Below are 20,819 nucleotides of genomic sequence, written 5' to 3' on the forward strand. Positions count from 1 at the left end.
CATCAATGTCATGTTCTCATAATTTACCCAAGATCTGTTTGACTGTAAATATTTGATCCAGTGTCGATTTCCTCGTCGAAAGCCCATCTGATACTCTCCAATTATATTTTTTGCTTAACGCCCACGCCAATACTTAATGTAGTAGTAGATACTGGAAATATTTAACAATTGTTCGAGCAACACGAGCTGCTCGAGTTCATTCTACTCAGCTTCTGATTCCTATTGTTGGATCCTACTTTTCGTTTATGCTATTGACAAGATAGGCGAGTTTATCCATTGTCTCTGGTACTGGACCTTCGATTCTTAATACAGCCATCTTTTACGTTACGTAATTTTGTTTGCTAGCTACCATTTATTTTATTTTATTCTGAGTTATATATCTGATAAATCTTTATATTGCTACTTTTAGGGATATTTTAAAAAAAGGAAACAACGTGATAGATGCAGTTATTGCCACCGCCTTCTGTGAAGGTGTCGGAAATCCTACAACAATGGGTGTAGGCGGAGGATTCCTTGCTACCTATTACAACAGAGCCGAAAATAAAGTTTATTCTATCAATTCAAGAGAAATGGCACCGTCTGGAGCCACTGAAGATATGTTCGTTAGCAATCAATCTCTAGCTGAGAGAGGTAATATAATTATAATGTAATCTTTTTCCTTTTATTCTGGCAGTATCACATTCTTGTTTATTTATAGCGGTTCTGAACTGTTCTATATTCTGTGTATGCATATTTATCTTCTCTGGTATTTATTCAGGGAACGGAATGAAGAGCTAACCGTATTGCAAAATGTTACCTTATGTATTTATTAAAATATGTGAAATTCTAAATTATTTCCAATATATTTTCATATACACTGTGTGTCAGTCAAATGGAATAAATTAGCTAATAAATAAATGAGGGACTATTCGAAAAAACGGTCGAACATGTTGATTAGTATTTATAGTTGCGCATTTTTTTACATAAAAACTTTTTATACGGGGTGTATCAAATAACAGTGGCTAATACCAACTTGCTTATTTTAAATGGAACACCCTGTATATTAATTAATTTTTAAATTCCTCAGATTATTTTAGACATTTTTTGAATACAATGTCCTATACCTATCTTTGATTGTTTCGGAAATACTAAGTAAAATGCAAAAATTCACATTTAGAAAAGAAAATTATTTATTTGTCAAAAGTCGCTACCACCGTCTTATACTTCTTGCCCATTTAGGTCTTTGTATTGATAAAGTAACCAAAAACTTTTTAAGCATTCCTTTTTATTGATACGTTAAAAAAAACAAAAATTGTTTACTTTGGTTTAAAACGCTAATGTCTTATTGTTCCATGACAGAAGTAGTTGTCAGTGCTATAGTCGTTTGAATTTCAATAGCCGTAACCCAGAAAAATAGTCCATTTAACAGAATTTGTCGCACATATCTCAAGGAACAATTAGTAAAATAGAGAAGCAATTCCACGAGCTGGGTCACGTTAAGAAGGTAAAAAAAGAAGCTGCCAATGCAGTAAGTGACGATACCAAATTGGCTGTTATGCTTGAGTTTGAGGAATACCAACATACATCTGTTCGAAAAGCAGCCCCAGTACTCGATATTAGCTATTCATAGGTTATTCGAATATTACAAGAAAACAAAATGCATCCCTATAAAATTATATACACTTAGGAGCTCATGGAAGATGATTTTGACAGAAAAACGTATTTTTCTAAACAAATAATGGTAATGTTAGACAGCAATGTGATCCAATTAGAACATGTTTTGTTTTCTGATGAGTGCACCTTTACTCTTCACGGTCATGTTAATCGGCAAAATTGCCGCTATTGGTCCAGGGAAAATCTTCACTGGATGAAAGAAGGTAATATTCAATACCCTGAGAAGGTTAACGTGTGGACAGGGAATATTTAAGATCAGATCAAAGGTCCCTTTTTCATAGATGGCAATTTGAACGGCAACAATTATTTAGCATTGCTCCAAAATAATGTAGTGCCAACGTTGGCCAACTTGTATGATCATGATCCAGGAAACCCACAAGTTCGCCTTGTCCGGCATTAAGGAATTCATATAGTGTGTCTATCTGGTGTAAGATCTGGTATACAAATGGATCTAAAACTACAGAGGGCGTGGGGGCAGGAATATACTCCAATAATCCAAGAATTAGCGCAAGCTTTGCCTTTTAGAGGAACTGCACCGCTTTTAGAGAGCTCTTAAAAAAGAGCATATCCATTTATTGTCTGACAGTCAAGAGGCACTGAAGGCACTGGCGTGTCAGGAAGTGAGGTCTAGATTGGTGTGGGAGTTTATCAAAGAATTAAATGAACTGGGAGACCGAAACAAGGTGAAGCTTGTCTGGGTACCAGGACATCAGGGCATTAAAACAACGAAAAATCAGATCAACTTACAAAAAGAGGATCGAAGGAATTAAATGAACTGACTCTAACTCTGAAAATACCAAAGGCTGCAGTTCGTAAGGCTCTAGAGGACTGGGCCAGAGAGAGTCATGGGCGATATTGGGATATGTAGAAAAAGAATAGAGGAACTGCTTCATATGGGCAGGAAAAAACTGAGAATAGTAACAGGAATGTTGACCGGGAATGGTCCAGTAAGATAATTCCTCAATAAAATAGGCATTTATAATGGAGACCTTAAGTGCAGACTCTGTGATACGGAACTAGAAACTGTAGAACATGTATTATGCGACTGAGAGGTGCTGGACCGTAAAAGACAAAAACTATAAGGGCAATCAAGAGGAGACTTTGGTATATTTAGGTCACACCAAGCAAAAGGCCTATACAAAGTTCTACAGGGTACAACAATTTTGGGCTGGGTGTAGGAAACAACAATAGGCTTTAGCTTCAGTGATAACGGAGATCTTTTTGCACACGGGCCCAGGAAGAAAAAATAATAATACAGATGAAGATGAAAAACGATAAAGAATCAAAATTAGACAGAATGTTTAGTTAATAGAAAGTTGAGCGCCAACTATTTTTAGAATAATAATAGTAAACCCAAACAGAAAGTTAACAAAAATGAATAAAATCAACAGAAATTTGAATAAAATAATTATTTGAATAAATCAATCATGTTATAGTATCAATCAGACTATTTCTCAGGTAATACATGAGAACCAAATTTTTGAATACTTTTCCATTTAAGAAGCTTCTTTATGTCGATGATATTCTCGTAGCTCTTCTCTAATACTTGCACCAGCTTGTATATGTGATAATAAATAATTAATATATAAATAATAATAAGTAGTAATGTTTAAGAACTTTCCATTTGAGGATTTTATGAATCTCTAATGGCTCAAAATATATTTTACAGGTGGTCTATCTGTAGCAGTTCCTGGCGAGACTAGAGGATACTGGACACTATATAACAAATTCGGAGGTGGAGTTCCATGGAGTGCTTTAGTAGAACCTACAATTAAAATCTGCGAAGAAGGAATTGAAATGAACGAACTTACATACAATAACGTAAGAGATCAAATCAGTGTTGTGAGGGCTGACCGTGGATTAAGGTATGTAGCTGTGTTTAATTACAAATGCCATGATGACGGTATATTAATAGAAATATATTCAGAGAATAATAATAAAAACAAATCTGCCAATAGAATAAATATATCAATTTAACATAAAAATCTTTGCTGAAAAACCAAAGTGATGATCAAAAGTTTCTTCGTCTCTTCTTCATTTAAAACTTGCTCTCTCAAGTCCTCTTTTACACAGTCCTTCGATCTTCTCCTCGGTTTCCCTCTACCTCTCTTTCCCTTGACTTCTAAAAGTTCTATCCTTTATCCCACATAGTTTTCATTTCTATGTCTGCTATGACCAAACCAATGCAGTTGTTGTTCATTTTTAAGACCCTTTTTAAAACTAGTCACCTCATCCCTTTCCCTAATTACGTCGTGACCCAATCGTCACTAAAAAACTCGGTTAATCCGGCATAAGTCCTTACTTTGGTGTCCCCTCTTTTATACATATTTTTCACGAGCCTTTCGTATTTCTCAGGAACCCATTTTTCTTTCATTCATCTCCATAGCTCATGTCTTGTAATTGTAGCGTATAGTTTCTCGAGGTTTATAAATACCAAATGTAGCTCTCTTTTCTCCTGAACTCAAACTGTTCTTCTTCTATCGTTATTTCCCTGCTTAATATTCACTCTAACGTTCTCTCCTAAATTTTTATTGTGTGTGACATTAAGTTTATCTCTCTACAGTTTTTAGTCCTGAATATCCCCTTTATCTTTATACAATAGTACCATTACACCATGTATAAGCCATCTTTTTTCCTAATATATATTACTTATATCCAGAGAGTCGACAGATTCAGTTACCTCGGAACTACCCTCAACATACAATGGGATTAGATCCAGAATTGAAATGGCACGGTCTACATTTATTAAGTTGAGATCCTTGCTGTGCAGCAGTGATCTCAGTTAGGGAACCAAGATGCGGATACTGAGGTACTACGTTCTTCCAGTGTTACTATATTGAGTTGAAGCCTGGACACCGACGCAAGCCACTGAAAAACGAATCGAAGCCTTCAAGATGTGGATATACAGAAGGATATTAAAAATATCTTATGTGAACCATGTCACCAACTTTGAGGTCCTACAGCGCATGACAAAAGAAAAAGAAGTGCTTAATTTAATTAAACAACGTAAGCTTGAGTACCTCGGCCACGTGATGCGGAACGAAGAAAAATATCGAATTCTTCAACTCGTTATGCAGGGTAAAGTATTTGGCAGAAAATGACCGGGACGCCGTCGTATCTCGTGGTTGAAAAATCTCCGACAATGGTTTGGGATGACCTCAGCGGAGCTGTTTCGCAGAGCAGTCAACAAAACCATGATCGCCAACATCCGGACCGGATAAGGCACTGAAGAAGAAAATATTACTTATCATTTGCCACAACAGATCAACCTAATCCCCTTAGCATTGCAAACTTTCACAGATATTCCCTAAGTTTTACTACCCTACCATTCTTCATCCTATTTAAAGCCTCAACTCTCGTTATTTTCAGTTATAACATTATCATTTAGGTTCCCGCAACCTCTGTCTCTCCTTTTTTGTTCTTGATTTAGTAACTTTCTGAAGTACTCATATTACCTTTGCATTTTTTTTAACATCGGATCTTAACACTCTTCCATCTGCACTATTAATTTGACCCACGTAAGTCAAGTCCTTTGATGACTGGTCCCTTGCTTTAGCAATTCTGTATACCCCTTTTGATCTCCTCGGGTTGAGGACTCTTTATACCGCTGTGCAGACGATCTTTTCATAGCAGTAGCTACAGCGCGCTTTTCTTCGCTCTTTGTTACCTTGTACATATCCTTATATTCCTCTCTTTTAAACCTGTCATACCTCTGTCTAGTCTCTTTCTTCTCTCTAACCTTTATCTTTTCACCACAAAGTTTTTTTGTGCCTAGGAGGCCCTTAACTAGATGTTTTTTATATTACTTCCTCTCCCAGTCAGACCACAACTTTACTGTTGGCTTCCCATTGGTTATTTACCGTATCTTTTGCCTCAAACTCTTTCAACACTTTACTATTGAAGTTGGTAATCTCTTATCATTTATCACTTTTTTGGTTCTTATTAATAAAATAAACAAAAATGGATACTTTTCCTTACTAGAGTGAGCCATTTACAGATATAATATTACGACGAAGAAGAAAAAAGCAGACAGTATAACCATAGTCACAATTATCAAAAATATTCATAAATCGAAACAAGCAGGAAGAAGGGCTTTTATAATATAGCTAAAGGCAGGAAAACATAACTAGCAGCCTACACAATATTTCTGTAGAACTCCGATAATAACAGATTGATAGATCTGTATCAAACACAAAAATAACAGACTATATATAGGTATAATCATTATAGGTATAATCTCGATAAAAATATTTTTAGAATGTCAAATATTATAATGCAGGAAATTATATTTCAAATAATAAATTAGTCTTAAATAATTTCGATTAAGGCTGTTATCTACTTCTATGTTTATCAACAAGTTGTTAAATAATAGCAGATATAAATAGCTGCTAATAATATACATAACTATATTTTTACATCTAATTTCAGTTAATGTGAAGACCTAAACAAGGAATTTCGATAAAGCAGAACAAAGTTATAAATATCACAATTATATAGAATAATAAGATAAGGCAGACCGTAAGAACTACCGCTGCATACCAGATACCACCACTCTAAGTAGAGTATATTATTGAAAAGTTATGAAAACCTTAGTCTAAAACAAATATTAACCTCTGAAGATAGAACAGTAAGCAGTATTTCACAATGTATGCTCTTGCATCGAGCCTATATACACTTTTACCCAACTAAATGAAAAACTAATGGCTAGCGATGTTTCAACTAATTTATTATTTTGTAGAATTATGATACCAAAGCTTATGATACAATTCCCTTATGTTGACTATAGCAAGTATTGCTACTATTACTCATATTAGTCAGTACTTAGTATTGATATTCATCTATTAATATTAGACTTAGATAAGAATAGGAGACTAAGGCAAGGCTGCAATTTATCTCCAATACTCTTTAAAATCTATCTGAATGAGGCACTGAAAAAAAGAAGATCATGTTCTGAAATGGATGTAACATTAAACCACAAACCAACCTTGTATACGCTTCATTCCGTAGATGATCAACCAGTCATTGCACAAAACGAGAAAGATCTACAGCTGATGGCAAAGCGATTAATACAATAATACGAGCGATCGGATCCAAATGTTAGTTCAACAAAAACGAAATGCATATGCATAAGAGGAGTTAAATCGATAAAATTAACTTAGAAGATGGAAAGGTTATTTCATAATATTATATACTAAACCAGAAATCGAAGAATAAATTATAAAAGAGAAAAATAATAGGCTCAATAAACTTACTGCGATAGTCTAAAAGTATCCCTGATCAGTAAAAATTCAGCTAAGTTTGTAACAATATTTTTAAAAGCATTGTACTTTATAAATGTGAAATCTGGCAACACATTTACAGAACGAAGCACAAACTCCTTGTTCCGGAAATGGATTTTTGGCGCAGATCAGCAGGTATATCGAGAACTATGCACTTAAAAATAAAGGAATTGTTTTAAGATTGTTTAAGTAGGAATTTCTAAAAATAGCTAGTTAAATATTTGAAGCAATATAATAATATAGTACATATATGATTGCAAATAAGAAAGAACAGTCAGCAGAACTCATAAATTGTTATTTTATTTTTAGTTGACAGATGTTGACAAATGTTTTATTTGAAGTGTTCGGGATTAAAATTATTGGTTTACTGAAAACGTTTGGTTATTTAGACAAGTGGTATTCTCAAAACTTACACACTTAGACACATTATGAGCCAGGTTCAACGTAGCAATTTAAAATACTAAAGTAGCTTTCAATTAAGATGATATTATGTTGTAATTATTTAAGTTTTACAAACTATAATTTTAATTTTAATACTAAATACTTTTACAAACAAAGACAAATCACAAATTGAACAACCAATCAAAATGAAATACAGCAAAAGCAGCTTATTTGATACGATCACGTACAGAGAACAAAATACCAACACCTACTGCAATTAATATTTGATTGACAACCAACTGGGTAACAAAATAGGGAAGACCAAAAATAACATGACTTGATGGAGTCCAAAAGAAATATCAAAGAGATATCTTTGATCAGGAGACTAGGCCGATACACTTAAATAGAGCCCTGAAATATGCCGATGATACAGTACTGATTGCTGGCAGTGAAGAAGAACTACAAATAATGTTAACAAAAGTAGTGCGAGAAGGAGAACTATACGGCCTTAAGGTGAATGTAAAAAAACCAAAACAATGGTAATTTTAAAAAAACACACACCAGTTATAAACATACTAGTCAACAACAATCTAGTTGAACAAGTGAAAAAGTTTAAGTATCTAGGCTGTTGAATATATGAAACCTTAGACCAAGAACAAGAGGTTAAATGTAGAATAGAACAGGCAAGAAACACGTTCTTAAAGATGCGACAGTTACTCACTACCCGTAATCTTGATTTGTCCTTACGATACCGCATGATAAAGTGTTATACATATAGTGTACTATTACACGGCGTTGAAGCTTGGACGTTAACAGTCAGCTCGTTAGAGAGCTTTGAGATGTGGGTATTTCGTCGTATGCTGAAAATTCCATGGACCGACCGCGTTAGAAATGAAGAAGTTTTAAGGCGTATGAATAGAGAACGTGAACTCACAGAAATTGTCAAGAAGCGTAAAACGTCATATCTTGGACACATATTTAGACACGACAGGTATAACTTCCTTCAGCTTATTATAGAAGGGAAAATACAAGGCAGACGCGTCCCGGGTAGACGACAAATGACCTGGCTGCGCAACATCAAAGATTGGACAAGATTAGACTTTCAAAGTTTAATAAGCAAAGCCCAAAATAGGGAAGACTTTGCAGAGGTCATCGCCAACCTTCGCTAAGAAGACGGCACCTAAGAAAAAGAGTCTGGAAACTGGAAGGTGCAGGACGCTATGAACTGGACATTATATATATATATATATATATATATATATATATATATATATATATATATATATATATATATATATATATATATATATATATATATATATATATATATATATAGACAGCAAGGATCACGAACAAGGAAGTTCTAGAAAAAATGAAGAAGGAACCAGAGATTGTGTTTACGATCAAACGCATAAAATTGCAATATCTGGGACACGTTATGAGAAATCAGCACCGTTACTCCCTGCTGCAGTCTATATTGCAAGGTAAAGTCAAAGGTAAGCGAGGACCTGGTAGAAGGAGAATATCATGGGTGCGGAATTTAAGAACATGGTTTAAGAAAACCTCAACGCAGCTGTTTCGAGCCGCAGCGAGCAAGGACATGATTGCCAATATGATTTCCAACATCCGAAACGGATAGGAACCAGAAGAAGAAGATATATATATATATATATATATATATATATATATATATATATATATATATCTATATCTATATATATATAATATATATATATATATATATATATATATATATATATATATATATATATATATATTTCTAAAGTATTCAACTAGTGAATTCAGAGGTTTAATCGGTCATTCAGGTTGGCAAATAAAAAAAGAAGTCAACTACTTCATAAGTTTATTGAAGACGTTTCGCTTTATATTTCTAAAGCTTCATCAGTTCTCTAAAATATAACAAATGACATTGAGTTTATAAGAAATACAGATATAGTTCATAACTTACAACTCAATATGTTATCGATGTTATCATATCTACTGTACACTTTACTCCTTATTTAAAACTAACTTAACCAAAAAAGAAAAAACAAAAAACAAAAACAAAAAACACACAAACTTTGCAGAAAATAATGTTCATATTCGTAGATATGAATATTTAAAAAATTTTAAACGAACATTTGGCTTCATTTAGATGGTTCTCCACTGAAGACCAAAAAAGTTCTGATTTATTGCAATCTAAGCAAACAACTTGACGCGATACCGAAAAATTTTTTTAAGGGCCATGTGTCACCAAATTCCAAGGTTTGAGACAATTATGAACTTCTACAGGGGACATTGCATAATTAGTTGGACAGGTGGAATTTATATGGCGGAAATATTTGATATATTATTTTTAATTTATGTTTTAATGAAACTTGGAAATAGGGGATAATTTTGTTATTATTTTGAACAAAAAATACGCCAACTTTTAACTGAAGAATAATTGGTATCATTTATTTCGTAAGATGAGAGAGTGGTAAACCTGGCTCAAATTGTCGATGTCGGTTCTTTTGTTTATTGCCGATGAGTTCTTGAGGATCTCACACATTTCAATAAAGGAGCGTTTCTGATGGTTGTTTTGTTTCGCCAGTATTTTGGTATTTGTGAAATCAATGTGATGTTTAGTGGAAATGGCGTGTTGTGCAAGGGCACAAGAGGGTTTGGAAAGTCTGATGTCGCTTTTGTGTGAAGTTATACGCCCTAGAAGATATATATATATATATATATATATATATATATATATATATATATATATATGCTTGTTTTCAAGCGTTGGTTATCGTCGTATTGAGAAGTTGAAATGTTTCTCGATCAGCAGCTAGATGAAACAATTTCTTGACCGTTTGACCTGTCCATTGTTACGCAGTTGTTGCGTCTAATGCTACGCAGCCAGTACAGCAGTTGCTTTCTTCCAACCCAGCGTTTTCCTTTGATTTTGCCCTAAATGATCAGCTGGAGTAAGCGATATTTAGGTCCTCTCATTATATGACCGAAATATTAAACCTTTCTTATTTTGATGATGTTGATCAGTCCTTGCTCTTTGTGCATGGTCTCTATCACACGTTCGTTCGGTATTTGACACCACAACTCGAACGCTTCTAATTTATTAAGATTTATAAAGTTTAAAGAAGTTAATAAAGTTCTTCCGTGCAATTTCTATTCTGGTCGAAATTTCCTTGCCACTTTCAATCCTGCAGTCAATCCAACTACCCAAATAGCTAAAGTGTTCTACCCTTTCCAAGATTTTGTTACCTAATTTTAGTTTTGAGTCTTTGACATTAATTTTTCCGACCACCATCCATTTTAATTTCTTTGCGTTAATTGTTAAGCCTTTTTGAGTGCATTCGTTGTTTACTGCATTTAACAGGATTTAAAGGTCTTCTAGGCTCTCTGCCATTATGGCGCTGTCATCTGCGTATTATTAATTTCACCACCCAAATTTTAGCTGAAACCTCTTGATCCACCTTAATACAAGCGGTCTGATTGTAGTAAAGATTTTTGAGCAGTCTAATGGCATACATGTTCAGACCAACTAAGTAAAAGCATTTAAATAGTAGTCTTTGTGGTTTTCTATCAAATTTTTCGAAATCTATATAACATACGTAAATATTTTTCTAAAAATCAATGCTCTTTTGAAAGAGTATTCACATGCAAAAAAGAGCCCATAGTACCCATACTGTTTCGAAAACCAAACTGCTCATCACCAGTTATCCCCTCACAACGTTTATATATTTGACAATGCAATACTTTCATAAAAATGTTGAGCCTGCAACTCATTAAACTAATAAGTCGATAGTCGCTACACTATCTGGCATTGCTTTTCTTGGGAATAGTTATAAGTATTAATTCCAACCAGTTTTATGGTAATTTACTGCTGCTGTATATCTTGTTAACCAAGAAGGTAATAATCGCGACGCTCTCATTATCTAATAGTTGTAACAATTCTGCAATTTCGTCAGGACCAGAAGCTTTCCTTCGTTTCGCTTGGTCGATGGTCTTCTGAACTTCTGAGATTAGAATCGGTGGGCCAGTATCTTGGTTAGATGTTACTTCTTGATAGATTCTTTGGTCATTTTTAAATAATTCTAATATACAATTTTCACATTTAGTGCAGGGCTCTTTAATACCACTCAAAATTCTACCACCAGAGTCTTGTAATATATTTTGCCTGTTAATTCTTTTAGTTTTTTATGCAAATGAAAGCCCTCGTGCCTTTGCTCCAGTTATGACATTATACAAAGCTTATTTAAGTTCTGGACCTTCCTCCTTTATGAGCTCCTTGACAGTTGAGTTTTCACCTGCACTCTTTTCTTAAACTGTTTAATAATTTCTTTTAATTCTTCTCTTGTATTTACTTAATTATTTTGTTCTTTAGCCACCTCTTAACTTAAATTTTCTATATAGTCGAGGAATTGTTATACATGTTTAAAATCATTCCGTCGGTCATTTCCGCCTACTACGAGATTTCTTTCTTTGTCCTTACAAAACATCATTTTCTACTTATAATGATTTCTTTCCTTTTCTGATTCTTGGTAAAAAATCTATGTTCTTAACATTTTTTTAAATTCTTTTGGTAAGTTGTTGTAGTTTAATTCTTTTTTATTTTTGCAAACTGCTTTTATTTCTTTTATTTGTTGAAATAATATAGATTTTGAGCTCCGGATATTATTGGCTTATGATATACTTTTTGTTAATTATGCAATTACATTCCATATATTATTTATTTTAATTATTTTATCCTATTGTATTCTATTTTTAGAGAAATTTTTATCAATCCAGCTACAAACCAAGTTTACAAGAAAGGAGAAACATATAAAAGAGTGAAATTGGCTCAAACATTGAGAGTAATTGCAAGGGAAGGTGGAAATGCCATACATAATGGATCTCTTACTAAGAAACTTGTCGCAGATATTAAAGCTAATGGTGGTATTATTACAGAAAAGGATTTGGCTGATTTCAAGTAAGTTATTAAACTATATAAAATTATTATCTTTTAATATCTTCTTTGTTTACCAAGTACAGAGATACCAATAATAAGAAAGGTGGAGTACGCTTTATTCTTCGTGCTATGTCATGCTGAACGAAACGTACAACCTATTGTAACGGCTCTAAAAGCGTCCATGTTTTTATTATTTATTTTCTCTTTATAGATTGTTTCATATCTCTCCTCTTTTGCTCAAGTAAAATTATTGGGATTAATTCCCTTGTGACGCGTAGTGTTGTCCACTGGCTATAGGTAGCATCTTTTTTCTTTAAGCACTCTCGAGCTTATTGCTATGTGATTTCGCATACAGTACTTTTGACCTCACTGAGTCTTTATATAGTAAAATGGACTGCACTACTGCTCTAAGGAGTGCTCGCTCTTGAAGTTGGTCCACCTACGTTGTATAGAACTCACGGTAATGCTAGATCCTTAAGTACAGCCTTCTTTACCCTGTAACCCTTATTACGGTTAATGTCTAGCTCATCCGGGCGTAGGTCGTGTGCTATGCCAAAATAAATCACTTTTCCAAGGGTCTAAGAGAGGTTAATCAATAAACTTCAAAAATAACTTCATATATTTGTTTGATAACACTGGTAAAGGTAATCAGAAATGTATTTATTGTTATTTTAAGGAAAATATAGTCATTAATTAATGCAGATTAATAAGCAACGGAACTAATTGTTCAGTAGTACTTACCGGTGACCGACTTCAAGAGGGCTACTTATTTGCGTTGACTCCGGTGAGGTATCTCTAGATTTTGGAAAGACTTCGGGGTCATGTAGTCTCTGTTGGATGGAAGTGTACCTTTTCGTAACCTTGCCTGCAACTGTGTGTAACGGGGCGGCTGGAATTTTTGTCTTGTTGTTAAAGTTGTTATGAGACTTCCCCGGAAACTAAGAAAAAAAATTCAGTGCGTATTACTATGGCCATACTAGCACATGAGATCCACGTTTGGCAAGCAGACAAAGTTGTATAAGTAGACCGTTTTACTTAAGTCAAATGGTCGTAACTAATACCGTTGAACAGAATTTACTTGCCCAATGAAGATACACAAAGGTAAAAATTGCAGTTAAAAGCTAAATAGAAATTACCGATAGCAATAAGCATTAACAAAAATAAAAAAAATAAAATAAAATAAAGCATTTTTAATGATTACTCACTAAAAACGTTAATCGAAAAGCACAAGGTAAACTAAAATTAGGAAAATTCTCATCCCAATAAACTAGCAAGCTTTTGCATATTGAACATGTACGGTTTCATAATATAAGGGTTTTTTAAGAATTATCGTTTGAAAAATTTCATTTTATCCTTATTATATATTTTTATTAACTATTTTTAGGGTCGAATTCCTTACGCCAATTAATACAACACTCAGCGGAAAACAAATATATTCTGTTCCCTTACCTGGAGCAGGAATAATACTGACATATATTTTAAATATACTCGAAAACTTTTTACCTCGTAATAATCATCTTTCGGTGAAAACTTACCAAAGGATAACCGAAGCTCTAAAGTACGGTTATGCTATGAGAAGCAGCCTTGGCGACCAAGATTTCGTTTCTGGACTGGATGATGTAAGTTATTTGTTTCAGATTTAAATATTCTATTTTACCTATTAAATGTACATGGTTTATTTTTAATATTTAATTATTTACCGTTATAAAAATTGCAGAATATTATTGAATAGCTTAAAATGTGTATAAATTTCTAGTTGATTGCAAAGCTGTCTTCCAAACGTTATGCTGCAGATGTAAGAAAGAAAATCACGGATCTCAGAACATTTAATGATCCTACACACTATGGTGCTACATTCGAATCTATTCAAGATCATGGTACAGCTAACCTCTGTGTATGGGGTCCAAATGGTGATGGAATATCTCTTACAAGCAGTATTAATTATATGTAAGTAAAATTACACAGAAGCAGTAGTTTAGTTCTTTTTTTCTCATATAGACATATGATCTGTATAGCTGTCTATAGTGTGTCTAGTATAATATTATAACAGCGTTTTCCTGGTACCTCCATTCTTCGGCTTTCCACTTGGAATCGTCTCTCACGGTCTTTTCTACTCTTTTGTTGGTAATTTTTTATTTTCAGCCTAAACTATTTCTCAAATAATTGAAAAGCCACATTTGGTTTAGTTAATTATTTAAAAAAAATCGTTTCTAATAATACAGGGACTGTCAAATTTACTCATATGTCCTACGACATTACCTTTTCCAACATTGAAGTGTAAATTTCTCATTACTATTCTTCTTTATGCGCCGTCTTCTACTGAAGGTTGGCGACCATCAAACAGTAGGTTTCTCTGTTTTGTGCCGCATGTATGATGTTCGCAGCTTCTGGTATTTGAAACCATTCTCTCAAGTTTCTCAGCCAGGATTTCTTCTTTCTGCCCAAACCTCTTCTGCCTTTAATCTTGCCTTCCACGATAAGATGTAGCAGACTGTACTTACCATTACGGAACACATAACCCAGGTATGACGCTTTCCTCCTTTTAACAGTTGTTAACAATTCCACCTCTTTACTCATTCGTCTTAATACCTCTGTGTTGGTCACTCTGTCTGTCCAAGATATTCTCAGTATGCGTCGATACAGCCACATTTTTAGAGCCGCTAACTTCTTTATAGTTGCTGCTGTTAACGTCCACCCTTCAACTCCGTAAAGTAGCGTAGAGAGTACGTAGCATTTCGTGGCGCGCCATCGGAGGTTAACGCTTAGGTGGCGGTTGCTTAAGAGCTTTCTCATTTTGATGAATTTAGATCTTGCTATTTCAATTCGGATCTTAATCTCTACGTCTGCGTCCCACTTATCATTTACTGTATATCCCAGATATTTAAATCGGTGTACTCTTTCAATACGTTCGGCTTCAATATTCAGGTCGATATGTTGGATGTTCTTTTTACTGATCACCATAAATTTAGGTTTCTTTCTATTGACCTTCAGTCCAAATTGGTTGCCAGTTGTATTTACTTTATTTAGTATCACCTGTAAATCTTCGATGTTATCGGCCAGTATAACAGTATCATCTGCATATCGAAAATTACTTATTGGTAAAAATTCGACTGGTATTTCATCGCATCCTGTTGCTTTCCCATCTTTCGTTTGATCTATAGCTTTTATCACCTCACTTTCCAATATTTTTGGTCCATTCAGATCAAGAGTGTTCGTAGAAATATGACGATAATCCGTAAACAAATCTTTTATGTAATTTGCCCAAGTCTGTATTTGTTCTTCTTTATTTACAATAAGTTTGTTGTTCTCGTCCATTAACCTACCAAACTGTTTTTTCTTGTAAGTATAAGTAAACTCCTTGATTTTTTTATGCATATTAAAACTATCGTGTCTTCGTTCTAGCTCTTCTATCTCTTGACATTTTTCTTGTAACCGTTTCTTGGATTCTTTTATCTTTCTGCTGACAGTTCTATCCAGTTCTTTATATTGTTCGAGATTATTCCTATTTTCCCTCCTTCTGTCCATAATGTGTAATATTTCATCTGTCATCCATTCGTTCTTCTTCTTCCGCTCGTAGTCATCAATGACTTCTTTCGCACCGTTGTATATAGCGTCCCTTAAGTTGATCCAGTCTCTTTCAATATCCTCAGTATTGGTTGTTAAAGTAACATAACTATTAATGCTATTTGTAAGCTTGACCTTTATATCGGGATTTCTAAGTTGATCCATATCTAATCTTTTGTTATTCTGTTTCTGGATTAGGGTTTTTGGTCTGACTCGTAATTGGACTACAAGAGGATTATGATCAGAGTTTATATCAGCTCCAGGATATGTTTTGGCTGATATTATTGCGTTACGGAATCGTTTGTTAATTGTTATAAAGTCTATCTGATTTCTAACGATGTACCCAGTCCTGTCCTGTGGTGGCCTCCAAGTATACAATCTTCTTAATGATAACTTAAACCAAGTATTAGTTATCCATTACTACTGTTTATTTTAATTCATTAAAATTCTTTCTGAATTAGAAATGCAATCAGCAACTGCTTTATTCAGCCAATAATAATTGCTTGCAAGGATAGAAACTTCATATCGGTGTTTAGAATATAATACATTTAACTTTTGACGTTTCATTTCTGATATTAGAATAACTAGTTTTCCATTATTCTATTAATTGCTTAAAAATCTTGATTATTTTTACATTTAATATTAAAAAATATTTATATCATCAAAACATATTTTTTCTTCAATTTCCTTGTTTTCTTTGCATGAAGGAAACAAACCTTTTTGCATGTATGAACAAACCTTTTAAGTTTATTGTTTTTTAAGCTTGGGAGCAGGATTTGTTTCGGAAAGCACTGGCATCATACTTAATGATTCTATGGATGATTTCTCAACACCGGGATTGGTAAATGAATACGGTTATCCTCCATCTCCATCAAATTACATTCGTCCAGGGAAACGACCACAGTCCTCAATGTGTCCGACAGTCATATTGGATGGAAGAAACGAGCTTTTCATGGTCGTTGGCGGTGCCGGAGGAAGTAAAATTACTTCAAGTGTAATGCAGGTGAGTGTTAGGGTTTACTGTTCGATTTTTATTATTAAATCTATTTTATGACTGATGCAGTTAGACATTTCTTTTAATGTAATGAGTGCATATTAGTGACAGAGTTGTTAAAATATTAGATAGATATCATAAAATAAAACCAAAAATATAGAACTTGCACAATCCTTGAAAAAGCTGTTAAAATGTTTTAGCATTCAGTTTTTGTTTACTTTTAGGTTATACTTAATCGCTTATACTTTGACATGGATGTTGAAAGTGCATCCGGTCTACAAAGGGTTCATCACCAACTTTTCCCAATGACATTGGATATGGAGGACGAATGGATATATCAGGTAATATAAAAAATATGCATTAGAATATAGTATTTTATAATTGTTTATAATTTTGCTTTCATATTTTCATATAATCCCCACGTTTTTTTTTCACCTTCTCTTGATTTTCCTTAGTTTCAATTTAAAGTTGCTTACTAGTATATTACGAGGATGATCAGTGTTGATGTCTGCACTTGAATAATAATTATTTGCAACTATATACCTGTTTTTAAACATATTCATTATTGAAACGTAATCTATTTGGTTGTTCAATGGGTTTTCTGGCAGTCTCTAGGTGATTTCTACATTCGTCGTGGTGGAAGTTCGAAAAATATGTTGATTATAACTGCTTGTTTTTCTTTTGAGTTCTATATTTTCCTCTTTTATTTCCTATTTCCTTCGAATATTTCCCTTGCTTTCCAATAACCATCTTTAAGTTGAAATTATCCTGAAAACTGAAAACTTAATGTTTGCCTAGCCTGAAACTGTTGTAGGACGTATACTTGAAGGTTGTGAATTTTTATTGGATTAGAATTCAATTGTGTTTTCATGATTCTTTTCCTTATAGGTTAAAAATTCGCTACATATTTACTAATGGTTTAATTGACCATTATACTAATTCCATGCTCACGTCTTCTTCTTCTTCCTATGCCGTCCCCATTAACGGAGGTTGGCGACCACATTTTTAAAAGCTTCTCTGTCTTTTGCAACATGGAATAATTCGTCTACAGTCATGTTTGTCCAGTCTCGAATATTTCGCAGCCATGACTTCCTCTTTCTACCTATTCCCTTTTTGCCATCGACTCTACCCTGCATGATGACCTGCAGAAGACTATATTTATTATTTCTTAGAATGTGTCCAAGGTATGCAGTCTTGCGTACTTTTATAGTTCTCAACAATTTTTTGTCTCGACCTATCCTTCTCAGCACTTCCTCATTGGTGACCCTGGCAGTCCATGGAATTCTCAACATTCTTCGGTATATCCAAAGTTCAAAGGCTTCAATCTTTTTAACTATTTGCGCTTTTAGTGTCCATGTTTCTACCCCGTACAATAGTTGCGACCAGACGTAACATTCAACAAACCTCAGTCTCAGCGCAGTATTCAGATTTTTGTTTGAATTTTAAGAACGCTGCCCTTGCCATTTCTATTCGTACCCGGATCTCTTGGTCTGGATCTAATTCTGTGTTGATGTAAGCTCCCAGATATTTATATTTTGTCACTCTCTCTATTTGCTGTCCTCCAAGAGTTAGTTGTTCATTATTTATTGGACTCCTTGATACTATCATAAATTTGGTCTTATCTGTGTTGATGTCCAGTCCCATTTGAATGCATTCACTATTTATTGCATCTAGTAAAGTTTGTAGTTCTTCTATACTCTCAGCCATAATTACATGCTCACGTAGTTTGTTGTTATTTCCACAATAAAAGAACTTTTTTTAGTTTCACTTATATGATGTTAAATGTTTAAACATATTTACTTAAGCCAACTCATTTGGAGTTAGCCTAAGTTGGGAATCTCATTTCACTAATGCTTATAATGTATAGATGTAGCCTAATTATTTTTATTTTAAATTATCAATCACTCTAGTTTTGCATATTACGAATTGGGAGTCTGCCGAATCTTAATTTCAATGTTCCATGATTAGTATGATATATATTACAAAATCCAGAGGATCGTATATAGAGTTGCTTGCCAGTTACCTGTTACATCTGTATGCCATTGACTATTTCATTTTTTTATTCCTACATTTTAAAAATAAGAACATTATAACCGGAGCTTTAATTTATTTTTATAATTTTACAGAATCCAGAAATAGTAAACGGTCTCAAAAGAATTGGTCACAATATTACCTTCTCTTATCCAGACGGTTTTGTAGCAGTAACTGCTATATCCTTGGATAAGAATAGAAGAAACATCGTTGGTGTCCATGACAAAAGAAGACGTGGTTCAGTCGCCTATATGTAGTTAGAATACGAATAATTAAAATAAAGCTGTAAATATAACATAACAAAGTATTTTTTATTATACCCGAACAAAGTGGATTTAGGAAAAATAGATCAACATTAGATAACTTAATATCATTGGAATCAGAAATTCACGAAGCATTTATATGTAATCAAGAATGTTTAGCCATATTCTTTGATGTAAAAAAGGCTTTTGATACAGTATGGCGCTACGATATTTTAAATACATTCCACAATTGGAAGATTCACGGTAACATGTTTGCTTTTATTTCCAACTTTCTACGGCAACGATATTTTCAAGTTCGAATCAATAACCGTTTGTCTGAATCTAAATTACAGAAAAAAGGAATTCCACATTGCTCGAATCTAAGCGTAGCGCTATTTTTAATTGCTATTAACAATGTTGTGTCGTACTGCAATAGCACAATTAAAACTTTTTTGTATGCTGATGGTCTGGTAATTCTAGTAAGAAATAAAAACATATTATCTCCTCATAATCGTAATGCTGCAGCTCTTAAGTCGATAGAATCGTGGTCTAACAATATTGGGCTCCAGTTTTCCACCACAAAAACAAAACCTATACATTTTTGACGAAAATCAAATCCAAAAAAGCTCCCAAATCTATTTTTAATCAATTCTCCTATAGAATATACAAAATAAATAATATGCCTAGGGATGCAACTGGACTCAAAATTAAGTTGGACAAGTCATAATATACACTCGCTAAGAGTATGGTGCCAAGCTGGACTAAACATTATGAAATCTGTATCACATAAAAATTGGGGAGCAGATTTTTCAACTGTAATAAATTTATATAGAGCTTTAATTAGATCCAAACTGGACTACGGATGTGTTGTGTATAACACCGCAAACCAAGCATTGCTCAAAACTTTGGATACTCTTCAGAGTTCAGCCGTTAGACTTGCTCTAGGGGCATATTGCACCAGTCCTGTGGACAGTCTTCTCTGTGAAGCTGGAGAGCCACCCTTAAACCTAAGAAGAAAATACTTAACTCTATCGTCTGTCTCGAGTATATAATCTAACCCAAAAAATCCAGCTCTTCATCATGCTGTTGCCAACAGGTTCCAGGAGGTCTATCAAAAAAGAAATAGGGGTCCTGTACCTTTCTATGAAAGAGCTAATAGATACTTATTCGATTTTAATATTGAACTACCTCCCATTTATCCTATCTGTGAAATAAATTTATGTTTTCCTTGGGTTGTTCCCTCTCCGCTTTTTAACCTTAAACTTACAGCATATAACAAAAATAACGTGATACCAAATTTTTTAAAACTCACTTTCTCCATGTTCTCAGACAGTGCAAAAATTACCATTTTATATACACGGACCCATCTAAGACCATAAATGGAGTAGGAGCATGCTTTGTGATATTTATAAATTGTCTCCTTAGACAAATATTTTTACAGCAGAACTATTTGCCCTCAATAAGGCCCTAACCTTTATTCTAGAAAAAAAACTTCCCAAATATCTTATAATATTTGATTCACTTAGTTGTCTGACATCAATTTCTCAGATTTATCGCTCTCATCCAACATTACAGCAGATAGCAGATTAATTTAATTTTATACCGTATATACCAAAACAATTTGACAGTAGAGTTCCTCTGGGTACCGTCACACGTTGGAATAGATGGTAACGAAAAAGCAGATAGTCTAGCTAGGTCCGCAGTAACCAATACAGCCGCATCAGAGAAAAATC

The 20,819-nt window shown here is 33.8% G+C and overlaps 1 protein-coding gene across 2 annotated transcripts in view; it reads left to right on the forward strand.

Moving 5' to 3' along the window:
• LOC140437739 (scoloptoxin SSD14-like) overlaps positions 1 to 19,148 on the forward strand; it is a 37,692-nt gene extending 18,544 nt beyond the window's left edge. For both annotated transcript variants that reach the window (XM_072527433.1, XM_072527434.1), the window contains exons 3-10: positions 410 to 630; positions 3,323 to 3,518; positions 12,076 to 12,276; positions 13,640 to 13,874; positions 14,012 to 14,202; positions 16,582 to 16,822; positions 17,038 to 17,154; positions 18,940 to 19,148. In XM_072527433.1, the coding sequence (XP_072383534.1) occupies positions 410 to 630; positions 3,323 to 3,518; positions 12,076 to 12,276; positions 13,640 to 13,874; positions 14,012 to 14,202; positions 16,582 to 16,822; positions 17,038 to 17,154; positions 18,940 to 19,101 (1,564 nt within the window). In that variant the 3' untranslated portion in view covers positions 19,102 to 19,148. The remainder of the gene's footprint in view (positions 1 to 409; positions 631 to 3,322; positions 3,519 to 12,075; positions 12,277 to 13,639; positions 13,875 to 14,011; positions 14,203 to 16,581; positions 16,823 to 17,037; positions 17,155 to 18,939) is intronic.
• Positions 19,149 to 20,819: the final 1,671 nt, after the last annotated feature.

This window comes from Diabrotica undecimpunctata, chromosome 3, assembly GCF_040954645.1.
Source record: "Diabrotica undecimpunctata isolate CICGRU chromosome 3, icDiaUnde3, whole genome shotgun sequence".
Lineage (NCBI taxonomy): Eukaryota > Metazoa > Arthropoda > Insecta > Coleoptera > Chrysomelidae > Diabrotica > Diabrotica undecimpunctata.